At 35.5% G+C, this 22707-nt stretch overlaps 1 protein-coding gene and 1 long non-coding RNA gene across 2 annotated transcripts; one reads left to right on the top strand and one right to left on the bottom strand.

The window, feature by feature from the left end:
- Positions 1-866: 866 nt before the first annotated feature.
- LOC121430589 lies at positions 867-9657 on the bottom strand. Its single transcript, XM_041627906.1, has 8 exons — positions 9472-9657; positions 8626-8724; positions 7639-7854; positions 5232-5306; positions 4295-4585; positions 2026-2232; positions 1465-1555; positions 867-1041 (listed from the first exon to the last, which is right to left on the bottom strand). The coding sequence occupies exons 2-8, from the start codon at positions 8696-8698 to the stop codon at positions 867-869; spliced, it is 1128 nt and encodes a 375-aa protein (XP_041483840.1). The 5' UTR covers positions 8699-8724; positions 9472-9657.
- Positions 9658-20042: 10385 nt separating this feature from the next.
- LOC121431147 lies at positions 20043-21523 on the top strand. The gene is made up of 2 exons (XR_005972104.1): positions 20043-20497; positions 20593-21523. It is a non-coding gene; the product is annotated as an uncharacterized LOC121431147 (long non-coding RNA).
- The last annotated feature ends 1184 nt before the right edge of the window (positions 21524-22707 follow it).

Below are 22707 nucleotides of genomic sequence, written 5' to 3' on the forward strand. Positions count from 1 at the left end.
AACCACATTCCCATGCTCCCTTTGATTGCCGAGAAAAACATTTATATTTTATTTATTTATTTATTTCGTTTTGTTTACCCAGGGTAACCCCATTGGTGGACTAAGCACTGTTTTTCTTGGGGGCCCTGCATACAAGTAACAAATACATACATGCAATAAATGCAAACAATGGAAAGGTATCAAACAAGGAAGAAAATATGTTCAAAGAGACAAGCGACCTTCAGGACATACACTCAGTCATACTAAAATACATGTGTGTATGTAGAACAAAAGTCAAGATTGTGCTTATGCAAATCCATATAAATGTAGATTCCCTATAATCATTATGTTTATTGATCAATTTTGTGTTTACTTGATTTGCCCGTCCCTGGGATCAGTACAATAGAGGCAGTTATTTTTAATTTAGTAGTTTCTTGCTCTCCAATAAGATGTAGCGAAGGATTGCCTCGAAACTGCTCTACGGGCATGACGGGTATTACTATCATGACTATCCAGCTGACTCAAAAGAATGACAGCGCTATGAGACAAATATATTTGTATAAAATATTATGTAATAAATGGTCATACAATTAAAAAGTCTTCTAAATGCATAAACCATATTCTTCTCCACTTTCACACCTGGACTATGTATGACGACACACACCCACATTCACCCACCCTACACACCCAAGCTCCCTCACACACAAGCACATGCTCTCTCTCTCTCTCTCTCTCTACACTCACATAAAATATGTGCGTGCAAGTGTTGGTGGGTGAGGGAGGGTGCATTTGTTTGTATGTGTGTGTGAGGGAGTGTGTATGTATTCCACCCTTACATCGTGTAAGAGTGGTGTAGAGCAATGGTGTCGTCAGGGTCTATCACGTTTTTATTTGTATATCTGAGAGGAGTAGTAACCATCGCCGTCAGATGTTGCCGATGGATCCGATTCCCTGATATCCTGAATATTCCGATAAAAACTTGTATCACTTTCAGGCGAACTTGATGACTGAATCAAATCCACATGTTGTGTCTTCTGATCCTTGTTAGAGTCTTTCATCATCCTGTAGAGTACAAAAATTGAAACAAAATATGAGACTAGAAAAGTCAAATGGCGTATAACAATTAAGTATTGGTGAAGGATTCTGATGAAACATAAGATGATTTTTCTTTAAATAGAGCATTTGGTATTCTAAATTTTTTCAACTTAATTGGACGTCCCTTGACCTTTTGGGTAACTGCATCATGGGTTGCAATGGTCATTTATGAATCTTGACCAGAATATTACGTTACCTTTGGGCTTAAAACCGAACATTATCATCGCTAAATCATTCCTAATAACAATAAGATCGGGTGTTTGCATTAAAAATGAATGCATGATTTTGCCTAGTTATATGCTTCAGCTCCCAGAAAGTGATGTTCCATTGTGTAAACATCTACTCCTTTATGTTAATAATACAAAACTTTGTTTAAATAGTAGGACTCACTTTCGGATTCGAATGTTGTATATTACCGAGACGATGAGAAGGACACTAAGGATAATGATGACAACACCTTCACCAACTACAGCACCAAAATCTGTAGAGATTACATATTATGCAGTATGCGCATATCAAAAATTACTAATTTTCGTTTAGGTTAAGGCATATATGTATGATATAAAGTGCATTTTATTTTTATTTTTATTTTTATTTCCATTGTGTTTTATTCATGTGAATATATGCATTTTGTTGCATTTCTGTGGTTATCCTTGTTTTATTACTTAATCAATGTTACCTTATTGCGACCGGTAGCGATATTTTTCTATTCTTCTCCTTCTTATTTGTCGTTATAAAGGGCCAATGTTTGCTATATGATGAACATAAACATATTTCTTTAGGAATGATATATGTAATTTTATTTGACTAGAGTTACTCTGACCTACAGTAGTCTTTAATGTCAAATTGACCACTTAATACCATCATTTTCATTTAGAGACACGTTGGTGGCTGCTTCAAATCAGAAAAGAATGACGTTCCTTAAAGAAATTAACAATTTTGTATAATTACAAGAGCTGTTACAATATTGCTGGAGCGTCGGGGAGAAGGTTGTGGTCAGTGGTGATGAAGTCAGCTCGTCCCTTGGACTATGATCACTGGTCTTATCAGAACTTGGTTGATAGGTCATCACTTCCGTTTGGGGGCTTTCTTCTTGTATCTCCTCTGTAGACCACGTTGACCCAATAGTAGATGTGGTTTCACTGGTCTCAGTGTGAACTATTGGTTAAGCATGTCATTATACTTTAGTCAATTGCAAAAGTCTCGCACTATAATGATAAAGATAATAATAACGATAATTATGATAATGAAAAAATGTTTCTCTTTTTTAATCAAGAGAACATATCCCAAATCATCATCATCATCATTACCACCACCATCATCATCATTATCAGTACCATCGGAGTCTCTATAAACTTGTATTTTTAATGAACATAAGTTTATACATTTCGATTCTCCGTAAGTTGAACCCGTGGAAGCAAGCCAGGAGGGCCTGCCGTCCCTGGAGGATGACCTGTCCTCCGAGACGCATGCCCTTATTATATCCTATTACCTTTCGGGAACTGTCATACCTCAAAGCGCACTCCATTGTGGCATTTTGTTTTCTTTTGCGTAAACAATATTGAAAATGAACCATAAATATCTGTTTACATTGCTTTGATTCTTTCATTCAGATGTTGCATTTTTAGAAAAAAATAATAATCTCTGTATCATCTACTAATGAATGGAGAGCAAATTTGACAAAAGCAGGCATTCAAAGAAAAATATTCATTTGTGCTTCATTCTAAATGGCAAGATCGGCTAGATGCACCATTGTCTAGGAATCCCGGGGGCCACTTCCATTCACGAGTGGATACCATGCGCGACCATGGGGTCTCGAAAAGCACCCTAAACACGTAATTTCCATATTCTGAAAATGCACCCCTTAACAAGTAGTGGCGAGTGAAACCCTACCCTTAACAAGTATAGGAAACAAAACGATACTCTTGGCAAATATTCCCTGAAATGAACCCCTAAACAAGTACAGGAATGTTTTATTCTTACGGGTCTTTCGGTCGTCGGCTCACCCTATTTGGTTTAGTACGACCCCACCTTCTGCACCTCGCGCAAATCGGACTCTAAACACGAAGTGTTGGGGCAAAAAGGACATCCTTTATGAAACATTTTAATTTTGTTTTATCATCCCCGCAAATTCGACCCTAAATACGTAATTTTCCTAGTGAAATAGACACTTTTTTTTTATTTTTTTTTGTGTTTTTGACACCTAATCACGTTACGTATGTAACGTGCCCTATCGTGAAAAAGACATCCTTTTTACATGTTTTTTTTTTGTCGCGCAATGGTATCCACTCGTCAATGTAAGTGGCCCCCCGGGCTAGGAATGATGACTTAATGCAGGGGCAGCTCCCGCCAATAAGGGGGCCGATTTTTTTCACCCATTTTCTCCCCGATCGGCTGCTCAAAGTTGATTTTTGTTTGTTTCTATGGGCGGGTTGTCCAGTGGCGTAATGAGCCAACATGTTTGAGGGGGGTCGATACGACATATCGCGTAAAACTAATAAGAAGCAAAAATGTTTAATACAAAAGTCAAAGTTTGTGATAAATTTTGACATAACATTTGGAAAATAATAGGCCTATATTTCACCCTTATCCCTTTCCTTTTCATTTTCAACAATAATGCGAGCGCAAATATAAACTGTCATAAAATGGAGATTTTAAGTAGTTTTTCATAGAGTTGATATATAAAGAATCTTATGGAATAAACAAAGACATTATGTAGCGCACAGCGCAAAAAGCTGAAAATTATATCACACAATAAATTGGACATTTTACAGAGCACTTTAAAAATCAATACGAAAATCAAACAAAATAATGAAAGCTCGATGTCCGAGCTTAAATATGCTTTGTATATTGACTAAAAAAATAATATTTTAACCCTATCTAGGCCGGGGGTGTCGGAGGCCCCCCCCCCCCCCTCCCCTCCTCAACGATTCGCGCAATATTTTCGCCGCACGAATTTTTATGGCCCCGTCGCTCGTTGACATTTTGCTTGCGCAACATTTGAGACCAACTTTGTGTCACGTCTTCCCTGCCTGATCTTATTTTTATTCACTCATCTCCCTCCTCTTGTTTTTCCTCCTTTCTTTCCCCTTCTTTTTCTTTTTTCTTTTTCTTTCTTTCCCCTTTTTCATTTTTTGTTCCGCCAATATGGGGGCCCCTCGGGCCTTCCCCGTTGATCCGCCTATGATTTACATGTATTGAGTTTAAGAGTGTAACTAACTTCTAAAGACAGTTATGTGCCCGTCTCCCCCGCAGCTCTCGGTACTGTCTCCTGAACATGCAAGTTGGCACTTCTCATCTGCTCTCACTCCATGTCTAGTATAGTTATCACTGGCTTCACCACAGTAGCATTCATCTCTGTATTCAACACCAGCGAATGTATAGTTGGCCGTGGTAGACTCATTACAGAATTGGATGCAATAAGAAATGGTCATCAATTTATCTATTAGGCTTTCGCCTGACAACACCTGGTCAAACCTCATATCCAAAAAGCATCCAAGATATCCCTCACCTATGAGAAAGAACGAAAAATGTAGGACGATACTTTCTGGTTTGACGGTTCTTTATTTGTAGAAGACAGGGCAGAGCGGGCTGAAGTGGGACGAAACAGACAAGACTGTTATACTTGAAGAAACATAATAACCCGTCTACATTTCTAATCAGTTTATGGTAAATACAGAAGTAACATGTGCTATGTGATCGATCCTTGACGAAATTCCCGATTGGGCAGTTTCTTGAAAATAATCATTACAAATAGGGAATCTGTTACAAGATTTGATCCGTACACCGTGTATCGAGCTTGGACGAAATGCTCAAGTAATAGATTTTGGGAACTTGTTTAAAATAAATGTTGGTTTATTTAAAGCCTATCTAAAAATAATAAATCATAATCTTTATACGTATAAGCCTTACTAAGGAGTATAGGCAAATGTGTCACAAGCCCAAGCTATCCCTACACATAGGTACGATTTTGCTTTCCTCATGCTCAATCATGTCAATAGCGTATGTTTATTTCATTGATTTTGATAACAATAGAAATAAAATACCGGTATATTGTTTATTTGTCTGTTTGTTTTGTTTTTGTATAATGTTAGATATTTTAGGTATAATAAATTATGATTTGCAGACAGATTACACACTTTTAACAGGAACGTTACCATGACAAGAAGCTGCCGCTGCTACAGAACATTCCGTTGAGTTTGCTACCGAACAATCAGACAGGTTGGTATCATCTGAAATATTACAAATAAAAGCTTATGACATCGAATTTATTATGCTTATCTTAACCTCGACAAATTGTATTATATATCAAGGGCGCATCCATTGTTCTTGCATATCATGTGTGGAAATATCTTGGTCGTGGTCTAGTGGTTACGAACTCGTCTATCAATGAAAAGGACGTGGGTTTGAATCTCACCCACGGTGGGTTTTCCTTCAGCAAGAAATGTATCCACATTGTGCTGCACTCAACCCACGTGAGGTGAATGGGTCCTCGGCAGGATTACTTCCTTGAATGCACTAAGCGCTTTTAGCAACTGGAGCTACAGCCGCGTAATAAATAGTGTGCCATTAAATAGGAAACTAGATAAATCGGCGCCTCAAAAAAATATTTGTATTATCATTGTTATTGCCATTATTATATCATCATTCTTTAAATAAACTTTAAGGTTGTGTAGCATCATACACACAATGATGAGCGCAGATTATGCCGCCAATTATTTTGTGTATACATATACACACTAAGATATCCCGGTGCAAATGGGGTGTACGATAGCTCTTGTGCGAGAGTACGTGTCTGTTGTACACCCATGTACTCTTTGCGTGCACCCAACCAGTCTCGCTGATAGACGTATGGTATAGGTAAAGTTGATTTGTGATCGAAGATTACTCGAAATAACAATGAACTTACGCCACACTTAACCGAAGGGAAATAATTTTTTTAATATTTAATATTCATGTGATGATAATTGTTTCCAAAACACATTTGATTACGTATACGCTTGGATAAACAGTAATTATTATTATTATTATATTGCTAAAGACCTCACCAGGTCTCAGCGCTTTTCACTGGCAGCGGGAAGAATCTTGACTGCAGATTTAATGAGGTGCGTTCGAATCGAACTAAGGTAACAAAAAGTAAGTAAAAATCGATACAGAAAGTGAATGGACCGGAAATCTAGAAAATCTTTTTATCATTTTAGGTGGTGGTACATTATGCACCCTAAGGGGTAGACGAGTACACCTTCTCAGGTGCAGATGGTCACCCTAAATAGAGCACTGCACACCCATATTCTGGGTGTACGTGTGCACCGCTAGGGGTACTCGTCAGGGACAAGCCTTTGCACCCCTAGAGTGTAAAATTGAACCCGAATTTCTTAGTGTGTATATATATATGAAGAGTTTGATTGCAAAAGAAGTTAAGTCCACTTTGGCCCATTGCGAGAAAAATCATATTTCTATTCTCACTTATTGTAATATATTAGAAACTAAATTGTCATGATGTACTACCCTATCATGTGAACATAAATTTGTGTATGAAACAAATCTATCAGTCTTCCATTTTTTTTCTATATATTTAAAAAAAAATATCATTGTGAAGCTAGCCCCTTTTACAAGCAAACTGAAATGAATCAAATCTCTTTTGAATAAAAAAGTGATTTTTCTTTGTCACTTTTATTCACGTTTTAAAGTGAATTTCAAATTGTCTTCGGGTATCATCATAGCGACTAGAAATCTATAGGTTCTGAGACAGAAAACATTAAAATTTATGAAAAATGGACCTAACCCCTTGTGACAAATGAGCTCTTCAGAAGAGTTTTGTTGCAAAAGTGGTAATTTCCACTCCAAAAAATGATTTCTCTTATTCTCCTATACTACAATATTCCTATGCGAAACTAAATTATCATGATACCCTACCATGTTAACGTAAAATTGGGTATAAAAGAAGTCTACCTGTCTACATTTTATTTTAGATATCCTTTTCCAAAGAATTTCTTTGTAGACCTAGCCTCTTTTGCAACCAAACTGTAATGGATCAAACATCTTTTGAAAAAAAAAAATATTTTTAGCCATTTTGGTCACTTTTTAATAGAAATTTCCACTTTTGTTTGGTATTGTCATATAGGGCAACTGAAAATCTATACATCGAGACAAAAAAAAAATCAAATTTGATGAAAATGGCCCTAATCCCTTTTGCAAATGAGCTCTTCACATATGTGTGTGTGTAGGGGTGTGTGTGTGGGGGGTGGGTGTGCTTGATAGGATGTGTATGTGTGTGTATGTATAATTGCAGGGAGGCTGAGGATGTTAACCCCTCCCCCTTAAAATGCACACAACACACTTCTTTTTGTAGACGTGTACAAAATACATGAAAACATAGACAAGAAACGAGGGGTTTCCAAATTGATAAAAGCTAACAAATCATGGAGATGATCTGCATCATAACACACCTAAGTTAGTCTGCCCCAATTTTATTTATTTTCTTTACCATTATAGTCACGGTAGTAAAAACAGTGACACTAAAATATCAAAATAATCGTATTGTTACTTGAGATACATCATTACCTTTATCACATAGTAACCCATGGTTTGGAGTTGAATTCTGTCCATAAGGCGTCTCCTGTATTGCCCTGCTTGCTCCCTTGAATCCCAATTTTTGGCAGATCAACATGACATCAGTGTAATTAGTGTTATTACCACATACTGTCTCCCATGTCCCGTTGTCTATCTTGATCTCAATGGTCCCTTTATTAGAATCTGGACCGCCAACAAGATGCACATCTGTCAACAAAAATAGAGTTAAGGAAAAAAAGTAAATTATTTTTAAAAAACACTCTCGTTCTCATTCCAATTTGCGGGATTTATTTTGCATCCCAATGGTGAGCAAATGAAAATTGAGGGGCCTGGACATGGCGTATTGCCTACAATTATAAACAAGAAGTTGCGAGCGAGCAAAAATTTATACATTTTTATTACAAAAATTCAAGTGTGTGAAAAATTTTGACATATTATTCGGAAAATGTCATATTTCACCCTTATCCCTTTCCTTTTCTTTCCCTTTCTTTTCTTTTTTCCGAGGGGGGGACCTCAGTCGCATTTCCCCCAACGACCGTCGTACGGCGAGCCGAAAACAGCCGTTTTATCTCATTTTATTCAGACCAACCATATGTAACTGGTGTGTTGGCTCAGTTGGTAGAGCGTCCGTCTCACAACCGGGAGGTCGGGGTTCAAACCCCGGCCGCGTCAGACCAAAAGACGTAAAAAGATGGGAGTTGCTGCTACCCTGTTTGGCGTTCAACGATTAAAGGGATAGAGCCTCGTCGATCTGGCGCTGCACAGTGGCCGCTGGGCCCATGATCAATTGGGCAAAAGCAAATTTTCGGAGTATTTCATTTCATGTCTATTTCGAACAATAAATTATGGATTTATTTAACTGATACAGAAAATTTTTAAACGGCTGTTTTCGACTCGCCATACGGCTGCCATTAGGTAAATGTGACTGAGGTATCATTCTGATGAGGTTTTAATTAGTGTATACTGGAATCTGGTTACCTGTTATGACACCAATGCTGAACCGGGTCAAAAGAATCACAAAAAGCACAATGGTGATCCGACTCTGATACATGTCGAATGTTGTAATCACTGACGAATCTGCATAAATTTGAAAAAAATTCAAATCAAACAGACTATTCAAGTTCGAGATACCGGTTGGTGGTAGTTGTAAATCAAGTCGAAGAAGTTCAATCTTAAAAATATTTCGACAAAAAATCAATACTCATGTCCGAAAGAAAACTCTCTAAATGAATAATGTTTGTAGATCGTACCCAATGACGAAGTTAACTTAATTCATTTCAAGTAATTTGGTGAAATGCGTTTTAACTTATACTGAAATATGTTATTTTTATAAACAGTGCCCTCGTTGATACCAATTATGATTGATAAAAACAAATTTTAATTTGATGTGCGATAAAATTTAGAAAGAATTCATTTACAGCCTATAGTGCAAACGATATATGCCGTGAGTGAATCAAAGCGAAAACTTTCATGTGCTGACTCAGGCGCCTCCCTCTACTCATCCTAGATATCACAATACTAAATATCATATTCCATTTAATATCAGTTATAATTTCTTTTGAAAGTCACATTCGCATAAATAGAATCATAAAAAAGAATTACAGTAATAACAATGACAATTACCTTTTTAAATGTTTTTGCTCCAAATATGCCAATGTAGTCTGAGATGGAGATTTCAAATCCCTATTCAAGACGAGCGGATGATGCTAAGTAATCTTCCAATATTTCAATGCATGTTGATACCATGCACTGTAGGTTTGCTAAAAATTGTATCGTTTAATTTTTATACAGATCTTATTCACAAACGTCTTTCGTGACACTTACCTTTCGGACTTCCAGCTCTTTTTCTTCATAAAGTTATGTGACTATGCATGCGGTTCTGTTGCAAATTAAGGATCAGATTTCAAGTTTTCAATACCTTTTGATGCCTATTGCTCCATTTTCCAGAAACCATAATTTGGGAAAACATGGCAGAAAACACTGTTCTTTATGGCACTCCCTCTTATGTCATGAAAGAGCGGGCTCATGTTTGATTCATTTGCATTGTACCTGAAATTATTGAACCGATAAGTGGATAATAGCCAAGCAGAGTCATTTTCAGAATCAAGTTTCTATTTTAGGACCACGTATTCACATGCTTATCCTATTTGTAATACGCTTGGGAATCATGAATAAAAGTGGAAATTGTAAAGATTTTTTTCCCCCTAAAACCTTAAATTTCATACAGGATCTATTTCTTTATCTGTAGTTCTCAATGCCTGCAATTATTATCATCACATGTTATGATTTCAGTATTAAGAAGTTATGTAGCACCTAGAAGTGGTAGCAGGAGAAGTAGCAGTAGAAGCAGTAGTAGGAGGAGGAGGAGTAGTAGTAGTAGTAGTAGTAGTAGTAGTAGTAGAAGTAGTAGTAGTAGTAGTAGAAATAGCAGTGTTAGTATAATAGTATAGTAGCAGTAGCAGAAGTAGCAGTAGAAGTAGTAGTAGTAGAAGTAGTAGTAGTAGTAGTAGTAGTAGTAGTAGTAGTAGTAGTAGTAGTAGTAGTAGTGGTAGTAGTATTTGTAGTAGTAGAAGTAGTACTAATAGTAGTATATAGTATCATTATTATCATCACCATCTCCCATTCTTTTGTTATTTCTGATATAGTCCAGGATAGAAGAGGCGTAACCTTGTTTTTTTATATATACAATATTTTTTGATGGTTTCTTGTCAATTCGAGGGTGCTGATTACGAATCTGAATGATGCCACTCGTGTAATCTTGACCATTTTCCGCAAATTGGCAAAATACAATATGGCCGCCAAAATATGCAAATTGCCAATAAAAATCCTAAAATTGTCCTCACATTAGCTACGAAATGCATGAAATTGTGTGGCAGGAGTGAGATACTCTCTGAAAAAAAATATTTTTTGACAAAATATTCATTTTCCTCATATTCAAAATGGCCGCCATAGTCCATTGTACACTCTATTATGTAAATATAAATAGGGAAAACTAGCTTTCACAAAAGTGAGCACTAAACAGTCAGTCGGCAAGCCCTGAAAAAGTAGCTTCTTTTATCCAAGTGATATTCATGACTATAGGGTTTTTGCATTATTAATGAGCTTGGTGCGAACCAAAACACCTCTTTTTATTCTGCCATTGCTGCTCTAAATATTAACCAAATTTCATGTTTTTGGTATCTTTGTAAAGAAGAAGAATCATTCTTTCAGGTCATGTGTTTGGAATTTTTAAAAAAATGTTGTAATATAGGGAAAACTTTTGATATAAAACATGAAACAAAATGATTTTTTTCATGCAACAAATGTCTTCAAATAACCCGCGCCTGTTGTTGTGAAAACATTATTCAGCCAATCAGAACTCTGGATTTCATGTTACTCAGAAATTTTAGAAATCTCGTCTTGCATCTTGATGGAAAAAGCTGGCTGCTGACCCATCTAAAAGATGCCACATATTAAGAGTGACATTGTAAGAAAGTATAGAGTTTGAGCTTTCTGATGATATAAATAATGTTGGTACCTAAAACACAAAATGTTGCACAATTTGCAAGTGAAAACAGAGGAAGAAAATTCTGTTTGATGCATCTTTTCTGGTAAAAAAATATTTTATTTATCAAAATATTTTATTCAAAAGAAATAACCAATATGAAAGAATAACATTTACTCTTCCCAATGGTACAAAAATAATCAATTTTACTCCAGGAGAAAGTGGTTAAATTCTTTGAGAAAAAAGTCTCACAATTCACGAGATTTTGCAGGGACATGAATTCAGCCACGAGAGGACTTGGATAAATCTTGCCCATTTGCTCATTAACACAGGGGCTTGCCGACTGACTGTAAACTGCAAAAAATCGCGATGTACGAACGAAGTGATATATGGAAATCATTATTACTAACGAGATTATCATTTATTATATCATAAATGGGAAGATTTCTGTATTTTGATATCTAAAATGGCCGCCAATGGCCCAAACAGTATTGCGTACAATGGCAATGGGGGCCAAAAAAATTGACAAGAGTGATAACTAAAATGCATATTACTAAGATCAAAGAGTGGAACACTGACTAAAAACATAATTGTTCACGAAATATATTATTAATATGTCATGTATTTGATGAATGTTGTATTTTGATATTCAAAATGGCTGCCAAAGGCCCTAAAAAGTATTATGCACAATGGGAAAGAGGGGCAAAGAAATCACAAGAGTGATCACTAAAATGCATATATATGTGATAAATTACTGTTTAAAACATATTTTCTAACGAAATATATCATTCACGTTTGAAGTTTATGTTGAATACTGTATTTTTACTTTCAAAATGGCCGCCTAGACATTAACAGTATCATGCACAATGCAAAGTGGGAAACCAATATGAGCACCATAAATGCAAGTATTAGTAAAATATTGTCTGAATTTCAGAAATTATGCTTTCAAAGCATAATTTCTATTAAGAGAAATAATTTAATCTGCCAGTTAGGTGATTGGAAAGTCAAAATGGCCGCTACATGCCTTTACGATATTATGCACAATGTGAATGGGAACAAATTATTTCAACAGAATTTGGCTTTGCTTGGCCAAATGGTGATGTATGAGTGAAATATCTTCTGAAAACATGATTTGTAAAAAAATATCATTTCTTATGTAATTTAGGTGATAAATACTGTATTTCAACATTCGAAATGGCTGCCATATGACCTTTTTGTGAACATTATTTGTCTACACTCAAATTGTATATTATACGATAAGGGCCTATGGTGGCCATTTTCAATTAAAAAATGCACCTTTTATCACCTTAAATACACAACATTATGATATATCTCGTTAGAAACCATGGTTTTAGATAATATTTCACCCTTGCATCAGAATTCACAATTATAGGCAATATTTAGAGTCAAACAAAGCTAAATTATGTCCAATTTATATGTCCAATTTTACAATGTTCATAATTCTTTTAGGATTTTTAGATTTCAAAGTACAGCATACATTACCTCCACAGCCAATATGTGATGTACTTAGTTAGAAATCATGTTAAAGACAATATTTTTACTCGTACATCACAGTCATACGCATTTTATGATTCTCACTCTTGTGAAAATTAGTTTCTCCATTCGCATTTTACATGATAAATATAGGGATTATGGCGGCCATTTTGAATGTCAAAATACAGCATTTATCACATAAATGTCATATCAACAATTTTTTTTTAGTCAGTAGTCCACTCGTTTATCTTAATAATATGCCTTTTAGTGCTCACTCTTGTCACATTTTTTGCCCCGGCCATTGCCATTGTACATAATATTCTTATGCCACTGGTGGCCATTTTGAATGTTGAAATACAGTATTTATCACCTAAATTACATAACATATATTTTGTTATAAATCATGTTTTCAGACGATATTTCACTCATACATCACCATTTGGCCAAGCAAAGCCAAGTTCTGCTGAAATAATTTGTTCCCTTTCACATTGTGCATAATATCATAAGGGCCTGTAGCGGCCATTTTGACTTTCCAATAACAGTATTTATTACCTAACTGGCAGATTAAAGGGGAATGAAACCTTTGGAACAAATAGGCTTGTGTAGAAACAGAAAAATCAAAGAATAAGAATAAAGAAAGTTTGAGAGAAATCGGACAAATAGTGAGAAAGTTATGAGCATTTGAATATTGCAATCACTAATGCTATGGAGATCCTCACATTGGCAATGCGACAAGGATGTGTGATGTCACTGATGAACAACTTTCCCTTTGGTGGACTATAAAATACCTTCAAAATGTCTCTTTTTGCTTTTTCTTATGATGATACAAACTCTTTATCCATGATGTATTCTTAAAAAATATGTATTACATGCCCTCATGTAGACAGAACACATGATTTATGGATAGATGTGATAAAAGAGGCAATTCTAGTGAATTGTCGCATTGCCAATTTGCTATCTCCATAGCATTAGTGATCGCAATATTCAAATGCTCATAACTTTCTCATTATTTGTCCGATTTTTCTCAAACTTTCGTTGATCTGTTTCTTTGATTTTTCTGTTTTCACACAAGCTATCTTGTTCCAATGGTTTCATTCTCCTTTAAATGATTTCTCTTAATAGAAATTATGCTTTCAGACAACATTTTACTCATAGATCACTAAAACCTGCATTTATGGTGCTTCTGTGAATATTGGTTTCCCACTTTTCATTGAGCATAATACTGTTAATGTCTCTGGCGGCCATTTTAAAGTAAAAATACAGTATTCAACACAAAACTTTAAACCTGAATGATATATTTCGTTAGAACATATGTTTTTAAACAGTATCCCATTGATTTATCACATATATATGCATTTTAGTGATCACTCTTGTGATTTCTTTGCCCCACTTTCTCATTGTGGATAATACTTTTTAGGGCCTTTGGCAGCCATTTTGAATATCAAAATACAACATTCATCACATACATGGCATATTGATAATATATTTCATTAGAAATTATGTTTTTAGTCAGTGTTCCACTCGTTTAATCTTAATAATATGCATTTCAGTGATCACTCTTGTGAATATTTGGGCCCCAATTGCTATTGTACGCAATACTGTTTGGGCCAGTGGCGGCCATTTTAGATATCAAAATACAGAAATGTTCCCATTTATGACATAATAAATGATATATCTCGTTAGTAATGATGATTTGCATATATTACTTCGTTGATACATCGCGATTTTTTGCGGTTTAGTGTTAATTTTTTAAAAATATTTTTCCCTATTCATATTGTACATAATAGAGTATACAATGGACTATGGCGGCCATTTTTGATATCAGGAAAATAAATATTTTGTCAAAAATTGTTTTTTCAGAGTGTATTTCACTCCTGCCACACTTTCATGCATTCCATAGCCAATGTGCGGACAATTTTAGGATTTTCATGGGTAATTTGCATATTTTGGCGGCCATATTGGATTTTGCCAATTTGCGGAAAATGCTCAAGGTTACACGAGTGGCATCATCCAGATTCGTAATCAGCACCCTCGAATTGACAAGAAACCATCAAAAAATATTGTATATATAAAAAAAACAAGGTTTGGTCAAGTTTCTATGAGGCCTATCCTGGACTAATAAACAATGAAAGCCGATATAAATTCACTGCATTTAATGTATTCCAATCATACCATGTCACGTGGGAAGTGACTTTTTTTAATTATTTATCTACTGCTGCTTGACACCAAATAAGGAATACGTAAAAACTGAGGATTACAGTTATGAAAGATTTAATCAAAGCTCTTAAATCATTCTGTGGTCTCCTTTGATTTCTTTTACAATGATTTACATGAAAATATACATAGACATGGATAATGGATAACAAAATATAACTTAACGATAATCGTTGATGTGAGCCCCCATCATCCTATCTGGTCTGACATGCCCCACTCGGCCCTGGTGGTCGGTCCAGTTCCTGGCCTCCGCAGGTTGCGATGTCTCTTCCACTCGGCCTCCGCAGACTGTGTTACCCCTCGATGAGTAGCCCCCAGATAAGAGAGATGTGGCTTCAACGAATTAGTGGACGAGATCGAGCCCCCAATGATGACATGATTTTTGACCAGTCATGTCGGTGGAGAACCGGCGGCAGCTGGGGTCGTTATCTCGTCACCGACGTAGTCCCTCAGTTTTAACTTAAGACTGCCTACACGAACATCTGTAGTCTATTCTGGCTTAGGTGGTTCTCCTCGAATTACTAAAATTAACCTCCTAATATACCCTACCGTTACTAGGACTAACTGTGAAATTTCTATTAAGTAATTCAAAGAATTTCAATGACAGATGAGTACATAAAGCAACACATTTTTAATAACAAGGGACTTCCTGTGCATTTGTATACCTATATTTTGTATACATTTTGTATCAGTATGTGATTTATCATTCATGTTACGTTGAACTTTATGCGTCAGTCTGATATTTCATGGAATAGCTCGCTTCATACTGTTCTGATAATCCTTGCCTGATTCACCATGCCTGTACAACTAGATGACAAAAGCGTTGTATCGATCGTAGATGAAGCCATTCAGAAAAGTTTTCAGAAATGACAAGTTTTACAATACTGTGAGACTGGCAGTGCGTGAAGCGACTGCAAAGGAGGTGGCGACTTTTATTGAGAGAATGGAGCGAGCCGAGGCAAGAATAATGGACTTAGAATCAGTGATGGATTCCAAAACAAAGGAGATTGAGCACCTTCATAAGGTGATCGATGGCCAACGAAGTTCAATCCAGTCCCTCAATGCATTAGTGAACGATCAAGAACAATACTCAAGAAGGAATTGTCTTCGGTTTTGGGGGATCCCCGAAACAGAAGGAGAGATCACGGATGAGATAGTCTGTGACATAATCCAAAGTAAAGTAAACATCCAAGTAAGCAAGAGTGACATCGATCGCTCTCATCGAGTAGGACCAAGGCAGGACAAAGGAGGACGTGTGACCAGGCAATCAAAAACATAGGAATCCAAACCAAGAGCCATCATCGTGAAGTTTGTGTCATATCAGAAGCGGAGGGAGGTGATGAGAAACCGAAGAAGGCTTAAAGGAACAAAAATCGCCATCGAGGAAGACCTCACGAAAGTGAATGCTGCCCTGCTAAGAGCCACAAAAAACTGTAAGAAGGTCATCGAAGCTTGGCCATCCGATGGAAAAATAATCGCGCTCCTTCCAGCAACTGGAAACAAGACTATTAAACGAGTCATCCGAAACAAAGCTGAACTGGATTCGATATGAAGAAGTTATGAAAAGACCAATGGGTAGATAATCCACGGTTTCGCCAATACGTTGTTTGACTGATGCATATTGCCATGCATACACTGAATTTTTTTTAAACCCGTGTTAAATCTTTTTTTTCTCATATAATTTTGCTAAATTTCCCTTTTTTATACTATTCTGTAAGACTTAAATGTTTTTGTCATTCTAGTGTTTAATTTGTAACGTTACGTTGTTTAATGTGGAAATGTTTTCTTCTGCTAATTGTGTGATAAGCAATGATGAGTCACTTATATTCCCATTTCAAAATATTGATAATGAAGAGTTTGTTCAAATTAATGTATTCGAAGAAAAAAATGAAAATCGTGTCAATCTAGACAGATTACGACTTAATCTAAATTCTCATTTCGATAGCGACGAAGATATGAGCTTTAAACCAACGTCCGTTGAGTATATTTATGACTACGAATTCAAAAAAAAATAGATACAAAAACTGACAGTCTGAGTTTATTGCACATTAATGCAAGGAGCCTACCTTGTAATTTCGATCATATTTGCAATTTTCTCCTCACTCTTGAATTTTCATTCTCTGTTATAGGGATTTCAGAGACCTGGCTATCCCAATTCATATTACCTGCATTTGATATTAACGGATATAATTTTATTCGATCCGATCGTCCAAATGGGAGAGGAGGAGGGGTTGGGTTTTTTATACGAGATGATTTGAAGTTCAAAGTGCTAGACCAGAATCACACATGTGAGGGTGTTGATAGCCTTCGCATAGAGATAGAAACCAATTCACCTAAACATAGTATAATTGAAATTATATACAGACAGCCAAAAAGTAATATCCAAAATTTCCTAACTTACTTTGAATCCATGATTAATGAACCATATACTCAGAATAAACCCTTATATATAATGGGAGATTATAACATTGATATTTTAGATTCTCATAATAGTGCTTATACAGATGCTTTTATAAATTTGATACTTTCTACTGGACTATATCCACTGATTGATAAACCGACTCGCGTGACTAAAGACTCCGCAACTTTAATAGACAACATCATGACCAATGTTCTAGACAATACAATCAAGTCTGGAATATTTGTCAATGACATCAGTGACCATTTCCCTGTATTCAGTGTAAAGTATTTCCCTTCCACAAAAAACAGTTCCAATAATAAAGAGACATTTTCAATCCGTGAGGTCAATTGTAATAATATAACAAAGTTTAGCAGCGCTTTGCGAGATATAGACTGGGCTTGCATTTATTCCGAAAGTCATGCCGATAAAGCGTATGATATGTTTCTTCACTTGTTTTGTGAAAAGTACAATGAATGTTTTCCTAAAGTTACCAAAACCTTTTCAAGGAAGACAGGCATAAGAAAACCATGGGTTACCAAAGATTTATTAAATTCTATAAAAAAGAAGAACAAATTGTTTAAGAAGTTCAAGAAGAATCCAACAAATAAAAATAAGGACTTGTATAAAATATCTCGTAATGAGCTTAATTCGCGATTGCGACGAGCGAAAAGAGAATATTATTACTTGAAATTCCAAAGCTTGAAAGGTAACTCGAAGAAAACCTGGTCCTTGATAAATAATATTCTATGCAGAAATAATAAAAACAAAATTCCCTCGGATTCGTTTACTATCGATGACCAAATAATCGATGATACCCCAACTATCGTAAATGAGTTTAATAATTATTTTGTTAATATTGGAAATAGAATTAATGACTCTATTGATGATGGTGGGAATAATTATACCGAATTTATGAACAATCCAATTTCTAAAAATCTATTTTTAAATCCTGTATCTACAAGCGAGATTTTACAAATTTGCAAAGAGTTAAAAGGAAATTGTAGTCCTGACTTTGATGAAATCGATAGTAGAGTAATAAAGCAGGTGATATACTTGATTGTTGAACCAATTCAACATATTTTTAACTTATCTCTTGCCAGTGGTATAGTGCCATCCCAGATGAAAATTGCCAAAGTTGTGCCAATATTCAAAAAGGGAGATCCTCAATATTTTAATAATTATAGACCAGTGTCAATTTTACCATGTTTTTCCAAAATTCTAGAAAAAATAGTGTATAATCGTTTGTACCAGTTTTTATTAGAAAATGATGCGCTGTATCAGGGGCAATATGGATTTCGTAAAAACTTCTCCACTGAGATGGCAGTTGTTGAAATACAGGATAGAATAATTTCTGAAATAAATGAAAATAAAAGTGTAATAGGGATATTTATGGATCTTTCTAAGGCGTTTGATTCACTTTCTCATGTCATTCTTTTAAATAAATTGCAGTACTATGGTGTCAGAGGTATTTGTTTAGAATGGTTTAGGTCTTATCTTTGTAATAGAAAGCAATATACTATTTTTAATTCATTCTTATCTGATTTTAAATCAATCAATACTGGTGTGCCCCAGGGATCAATTTTAGGGCCCTTATTATTTTTAATTTACATCAATGATATTGTCAATTCTTGCCACTATTTTCATTTTATTTTGTATGCTGATGACACTACTCTTCTTGCCTCCAATACTAATTTTAATGATCTATGTGCAAATGTTAATTTTAATCTCTCAAAAGTCGCAATTTGGTTTAAGTGCAATAAATTATGTTTAAATGTAGATAAAACAAATTACATTCAATTTTCAAAGAATGGTTCTAAGAATAATGATATGTGTGTGTTGAAAATTAATGATAAAATAATTAAACGTTGTAATTCTTTGAGATTTCTGGGAGTAATTCTTGATGAATTTTTAAATTGGAATGAACATATTGATAACATATCGAGAAAAATATCAAAATATGTTGGTATTCTGAATCGTTTAAAGTATGAATTACCTTTTAATATCTTATATCAATTGTATAATGCATATATTCTACCACAACTTATGTATTGTAACTCCATCTGGGGAAATAATTATAGTAAAAGGATCGAGGTGTTATTCAAATTACAGAAAAGAGCAATTAGAATCATTACAAAATCTAATTATTTAGCACACACCTCTCCCTTATTCAAACGTATAAGAACCCTCACAATATTTGATATTAATAAATTACAAATCTTATCTCTTATGCAACGTTTCAATTCACAAACACTGTCTCCATATATCATGAATATGTTTTCTTTTAATGCTGAAATTCATACTTATAATACCAGATCTCGTCATAAATTTCATAGATGGAAATATAATAATAACAGAAGTAAGCAAACTCTTCGCCACACTGGCCCCTTTTTATGGAACTCTTTAGACTTAACCTTATTCAACCTCCAACACAATAATTCGTTTAAAAAGCAATATAAGACTCACCTTTTAAATTCGTACTAGTACTCCTCATTACCCCCTTGTGTTTGTTTATTTGTGTCATTTCCTGTCATTTAATGTTTATTTCCTAGTTTCCGATTCTTTGGTTATTCATTTCTCTTGGTGTATTTTATACAAGCCATGCCTTGGCTTTCTCATATACACCATTTTCCAATCAATGAAATACGCTGCATTTTTTTGTGTTAAATTGTACATTTGTTATGTTTTTCTGCTGTTTTTTTTTAACCTATTATTGTACATTTCTGTTTATTTGTGATTATATGTTTTTTATCGATTGCTTTGAATTGATTTGGAAATAAAGTTTACCTTTACCTAAAAATATTCATCCATGCTAAAGTACAGTATTAACTATTTACGACACCTGTAGATGTTTTGAAGATTGTTAGCAGTACGAAATATTTTTAACACTTGAACAAAATATGGCATCCACCTGATTTTGTACTATAGGGGGTATCAAACGTTTCCAACGCTTGCCTTCGAAACATCCAAAACATATGTACATTGAAACATCAATTGAAACATAAACAATAAATGCTAAGCACATGTTTGAACTCAATTGAAACATTACAATTGTATTAAATTTCTTTCCTGACATACCATCACCATAATAACTGTAGGTAAACAAATCAAAGAAAGAAAGAAAATTTTAACTACTTTTGTATGAGAATGGTAGGTCGCTACAGTCAATATCTGCACAAAAATAATCAAACATGAAGTTTAATTCATTTTACAATAAATTCAATTAAAGAATTATCGTTGTCATGAAAAAGAAAAAAAAAGTAATATTACGTCTTGAGTTACACATACGCACTAAGACATAGGGGTGCAAGAAAGATGCAACTGTGCGGGAAAAGTGCAGAGCAAGAAAAAAAAGTAATATTACGTCTCGAGTTACACATACGCACTAAGACATAGGGGTGCAAGAAAGATGCAACTTTGCGGGAAAAGTGCAGAGCAAGAAAAAAAAGTAATATTACGTCTCGAGTTACACATACGCACTAAGACATAGGGGTGCAAGAAAGATGCAACTTTGCGGGAAAAGTGCAGAGCAAGAAAAAAAAGTAATATTACGTCTCGAGTTACACATACGCACTAAGACATAGGGGTGCAAGAAAGATGCAACTGTGCGGGAAAAGTGCAGAGCAAGAAAAAAAAGTAATATTACGTCTCGAGTTACACATACGCACTAAGACATAGGGGTGCAAGAAAGATGCAACTTTGCGGGAAAAGTGCAGAGCAAGAAAAAAAAGTAATATTACGTCTCGAGTTACACATACGCACTAAGACATAGGGGTGCAAGAAAGATGCAACTTTGCGGGAAAAGTGCAGAGCAAGAAAAAAAAGTAATATTACGTCTCGAGTTACACATACGCACTAAGACATAGGGGTGCAAGAAAGATGCAACTTTGCGGGAAAAGTGCAGAGCAAGAAAAAAAAGTAATATTACGTCTCGAGTTACACATACGCACTAAGACATAGGGGTGCAAGAAAGATGCAACTGTGCGGGAAAAGTGCAGAGCAAGAAAAAAAAGTAATATTACGTCTCGAGTTACACATACGCACTAAGACATAGGGGTGCAAGAAAGATGCAACTTTGCGGGAAAAGTGCAGAGCAAGAAAAAAAAGTAATATTACGTCTCGAGTTACACATACGCACTAAGACATAGGGGTGCAAGAAAGATGCAACTTTGCGGGAAAAGTGCAGAGCAAGAAAAAAAAGTAATATTACGTCTCGAGTTACACATACGCACTAAGACATAGGGGTGCAAGAAAGATGCAACTTTGCGGGAAAAGTGCAGAGCAAGTATTCGTCGAGAACCTTTCACATGCCACCGTGCCTGCGCAGACCCCCAGCGGGTGGTTCGGGTGCAATTTTGAACCTCGAGTATAATTTTCTCGGGTCCTGTCATCCATATCAAAATGCTCGCAAAGTTGAACCTGCTCAGTAACGAAAAAAAATACTTATTTTGTTTACGTATGTGTAAAAGTGTGCCTCTTTGCATACGTGTAATGACAATAAAACTATATTTCTACCGGGATTTCTACCTGCGAAATTGCTCCTAAATAATATCGTATAGTTATGGTCTGGAAACAATCTACGTAGAAATCGTACGTTTGAGGGGTATGTCAATTAACAAAATAATTGCATAACATGTTACGCTTATCATGACTGTTTTGGGAAAAGTAATTGTAGAAAAACAAAATGTTCTAAGCATGTTTTTAAGTTTTATCTTGGGAATCAGATCATTTGGTAAAGATAGTCACTTTAGTAACCGTTTCAAAAAGCTTTTTGTAAATCCTTATACACAGGGAACCAAGCGTTGCAGTTTTAGGTGTGTTACCCCATACACACGATCCGCCATTTAATTCCTATTTGTGTCAAATAATTATTGCCTGATTAAATGTAGAGTTGGAAATCACTTCAAATCACCGACTCTGATTATGTACAGCACAGCAGAATTTCATAAAGGCATGGTCACACCGCCCGAGCGTTGTTGGAGCGGTCGTGCAATGGAGCGGAGAGAAAAAAAATCATCACCGCTCGCTACCGTTCACCATTTTCAATTCGATTGTTGTTTTTTTTCATGTTTTCGATTTTTTCCCCCAATTTTGAAAGCGAAATTCGACCCTCTTTCCCTACCGCTCCACGACCGCTCCAACGACGCTCGGGCGATGTGACCAGGCCTTTACCCACTTGGCAAAACGGACAACGCGGACGACCAGGCACGATGAATCCTGATAGGATCCATAAGATCCATAGTAGTCTTAGGTTTAACTTTGCACCTTAATGTGACCGCTCACGTTACGATTGGTCTGCGAACCGATTTTTTAATAAAACGTAGTAGAATTTGATGTTGATATTGAGACATGGAATATCTTACTGTGTAATGTTCTAAATCATCATACGAATACCTATGTTCAAATCTGTGAATATGCTATCATCCATCTTAGAATAAAAGCGAATTTAATATCTAGTCGTAATGACGTC

This window comes from Lytechinus variegatus, chromosome 17 (assembly GCF_018143015.1).
Source record: "Lytechinus variegatus isolate NC3 chromosome 17, Lvar_3.0, whole genome shotgun sequence".
NCBI classification, from domain to species: domain Eukaryota; kingdom Metazoa; phylum Echinodermata; class Echinoidea; order Temnopleuroida; family Toxopneustidae; genus Lytechinus; species Lytechinus variegatus.

Excerpts from the sequence above, each read along its gene's own strand:
- LOC121430589 (XM_041627906.1), bottom strand. The coding sequence starts at position 8,698 with ATGTATCAGAGTCGGATCACCATTGTGCTTTTTGTGATTCTTTTGACC. Across the intron at positions 1,556-2,025 it reads GCAATATTGTAACAGCTCTT|ATTTTGGTGCTGTAGTTGGT; the intron begins GTAATTATACAA and ends TAATCTCTACAG. Across the intron at positions 1,042-1,464 it reads TACAACATTCGAATCCGAAA|GATGATGAAAGACTCTAACA; the intron begins GTGAGTCCTACT and ends TGTACTCTACAG.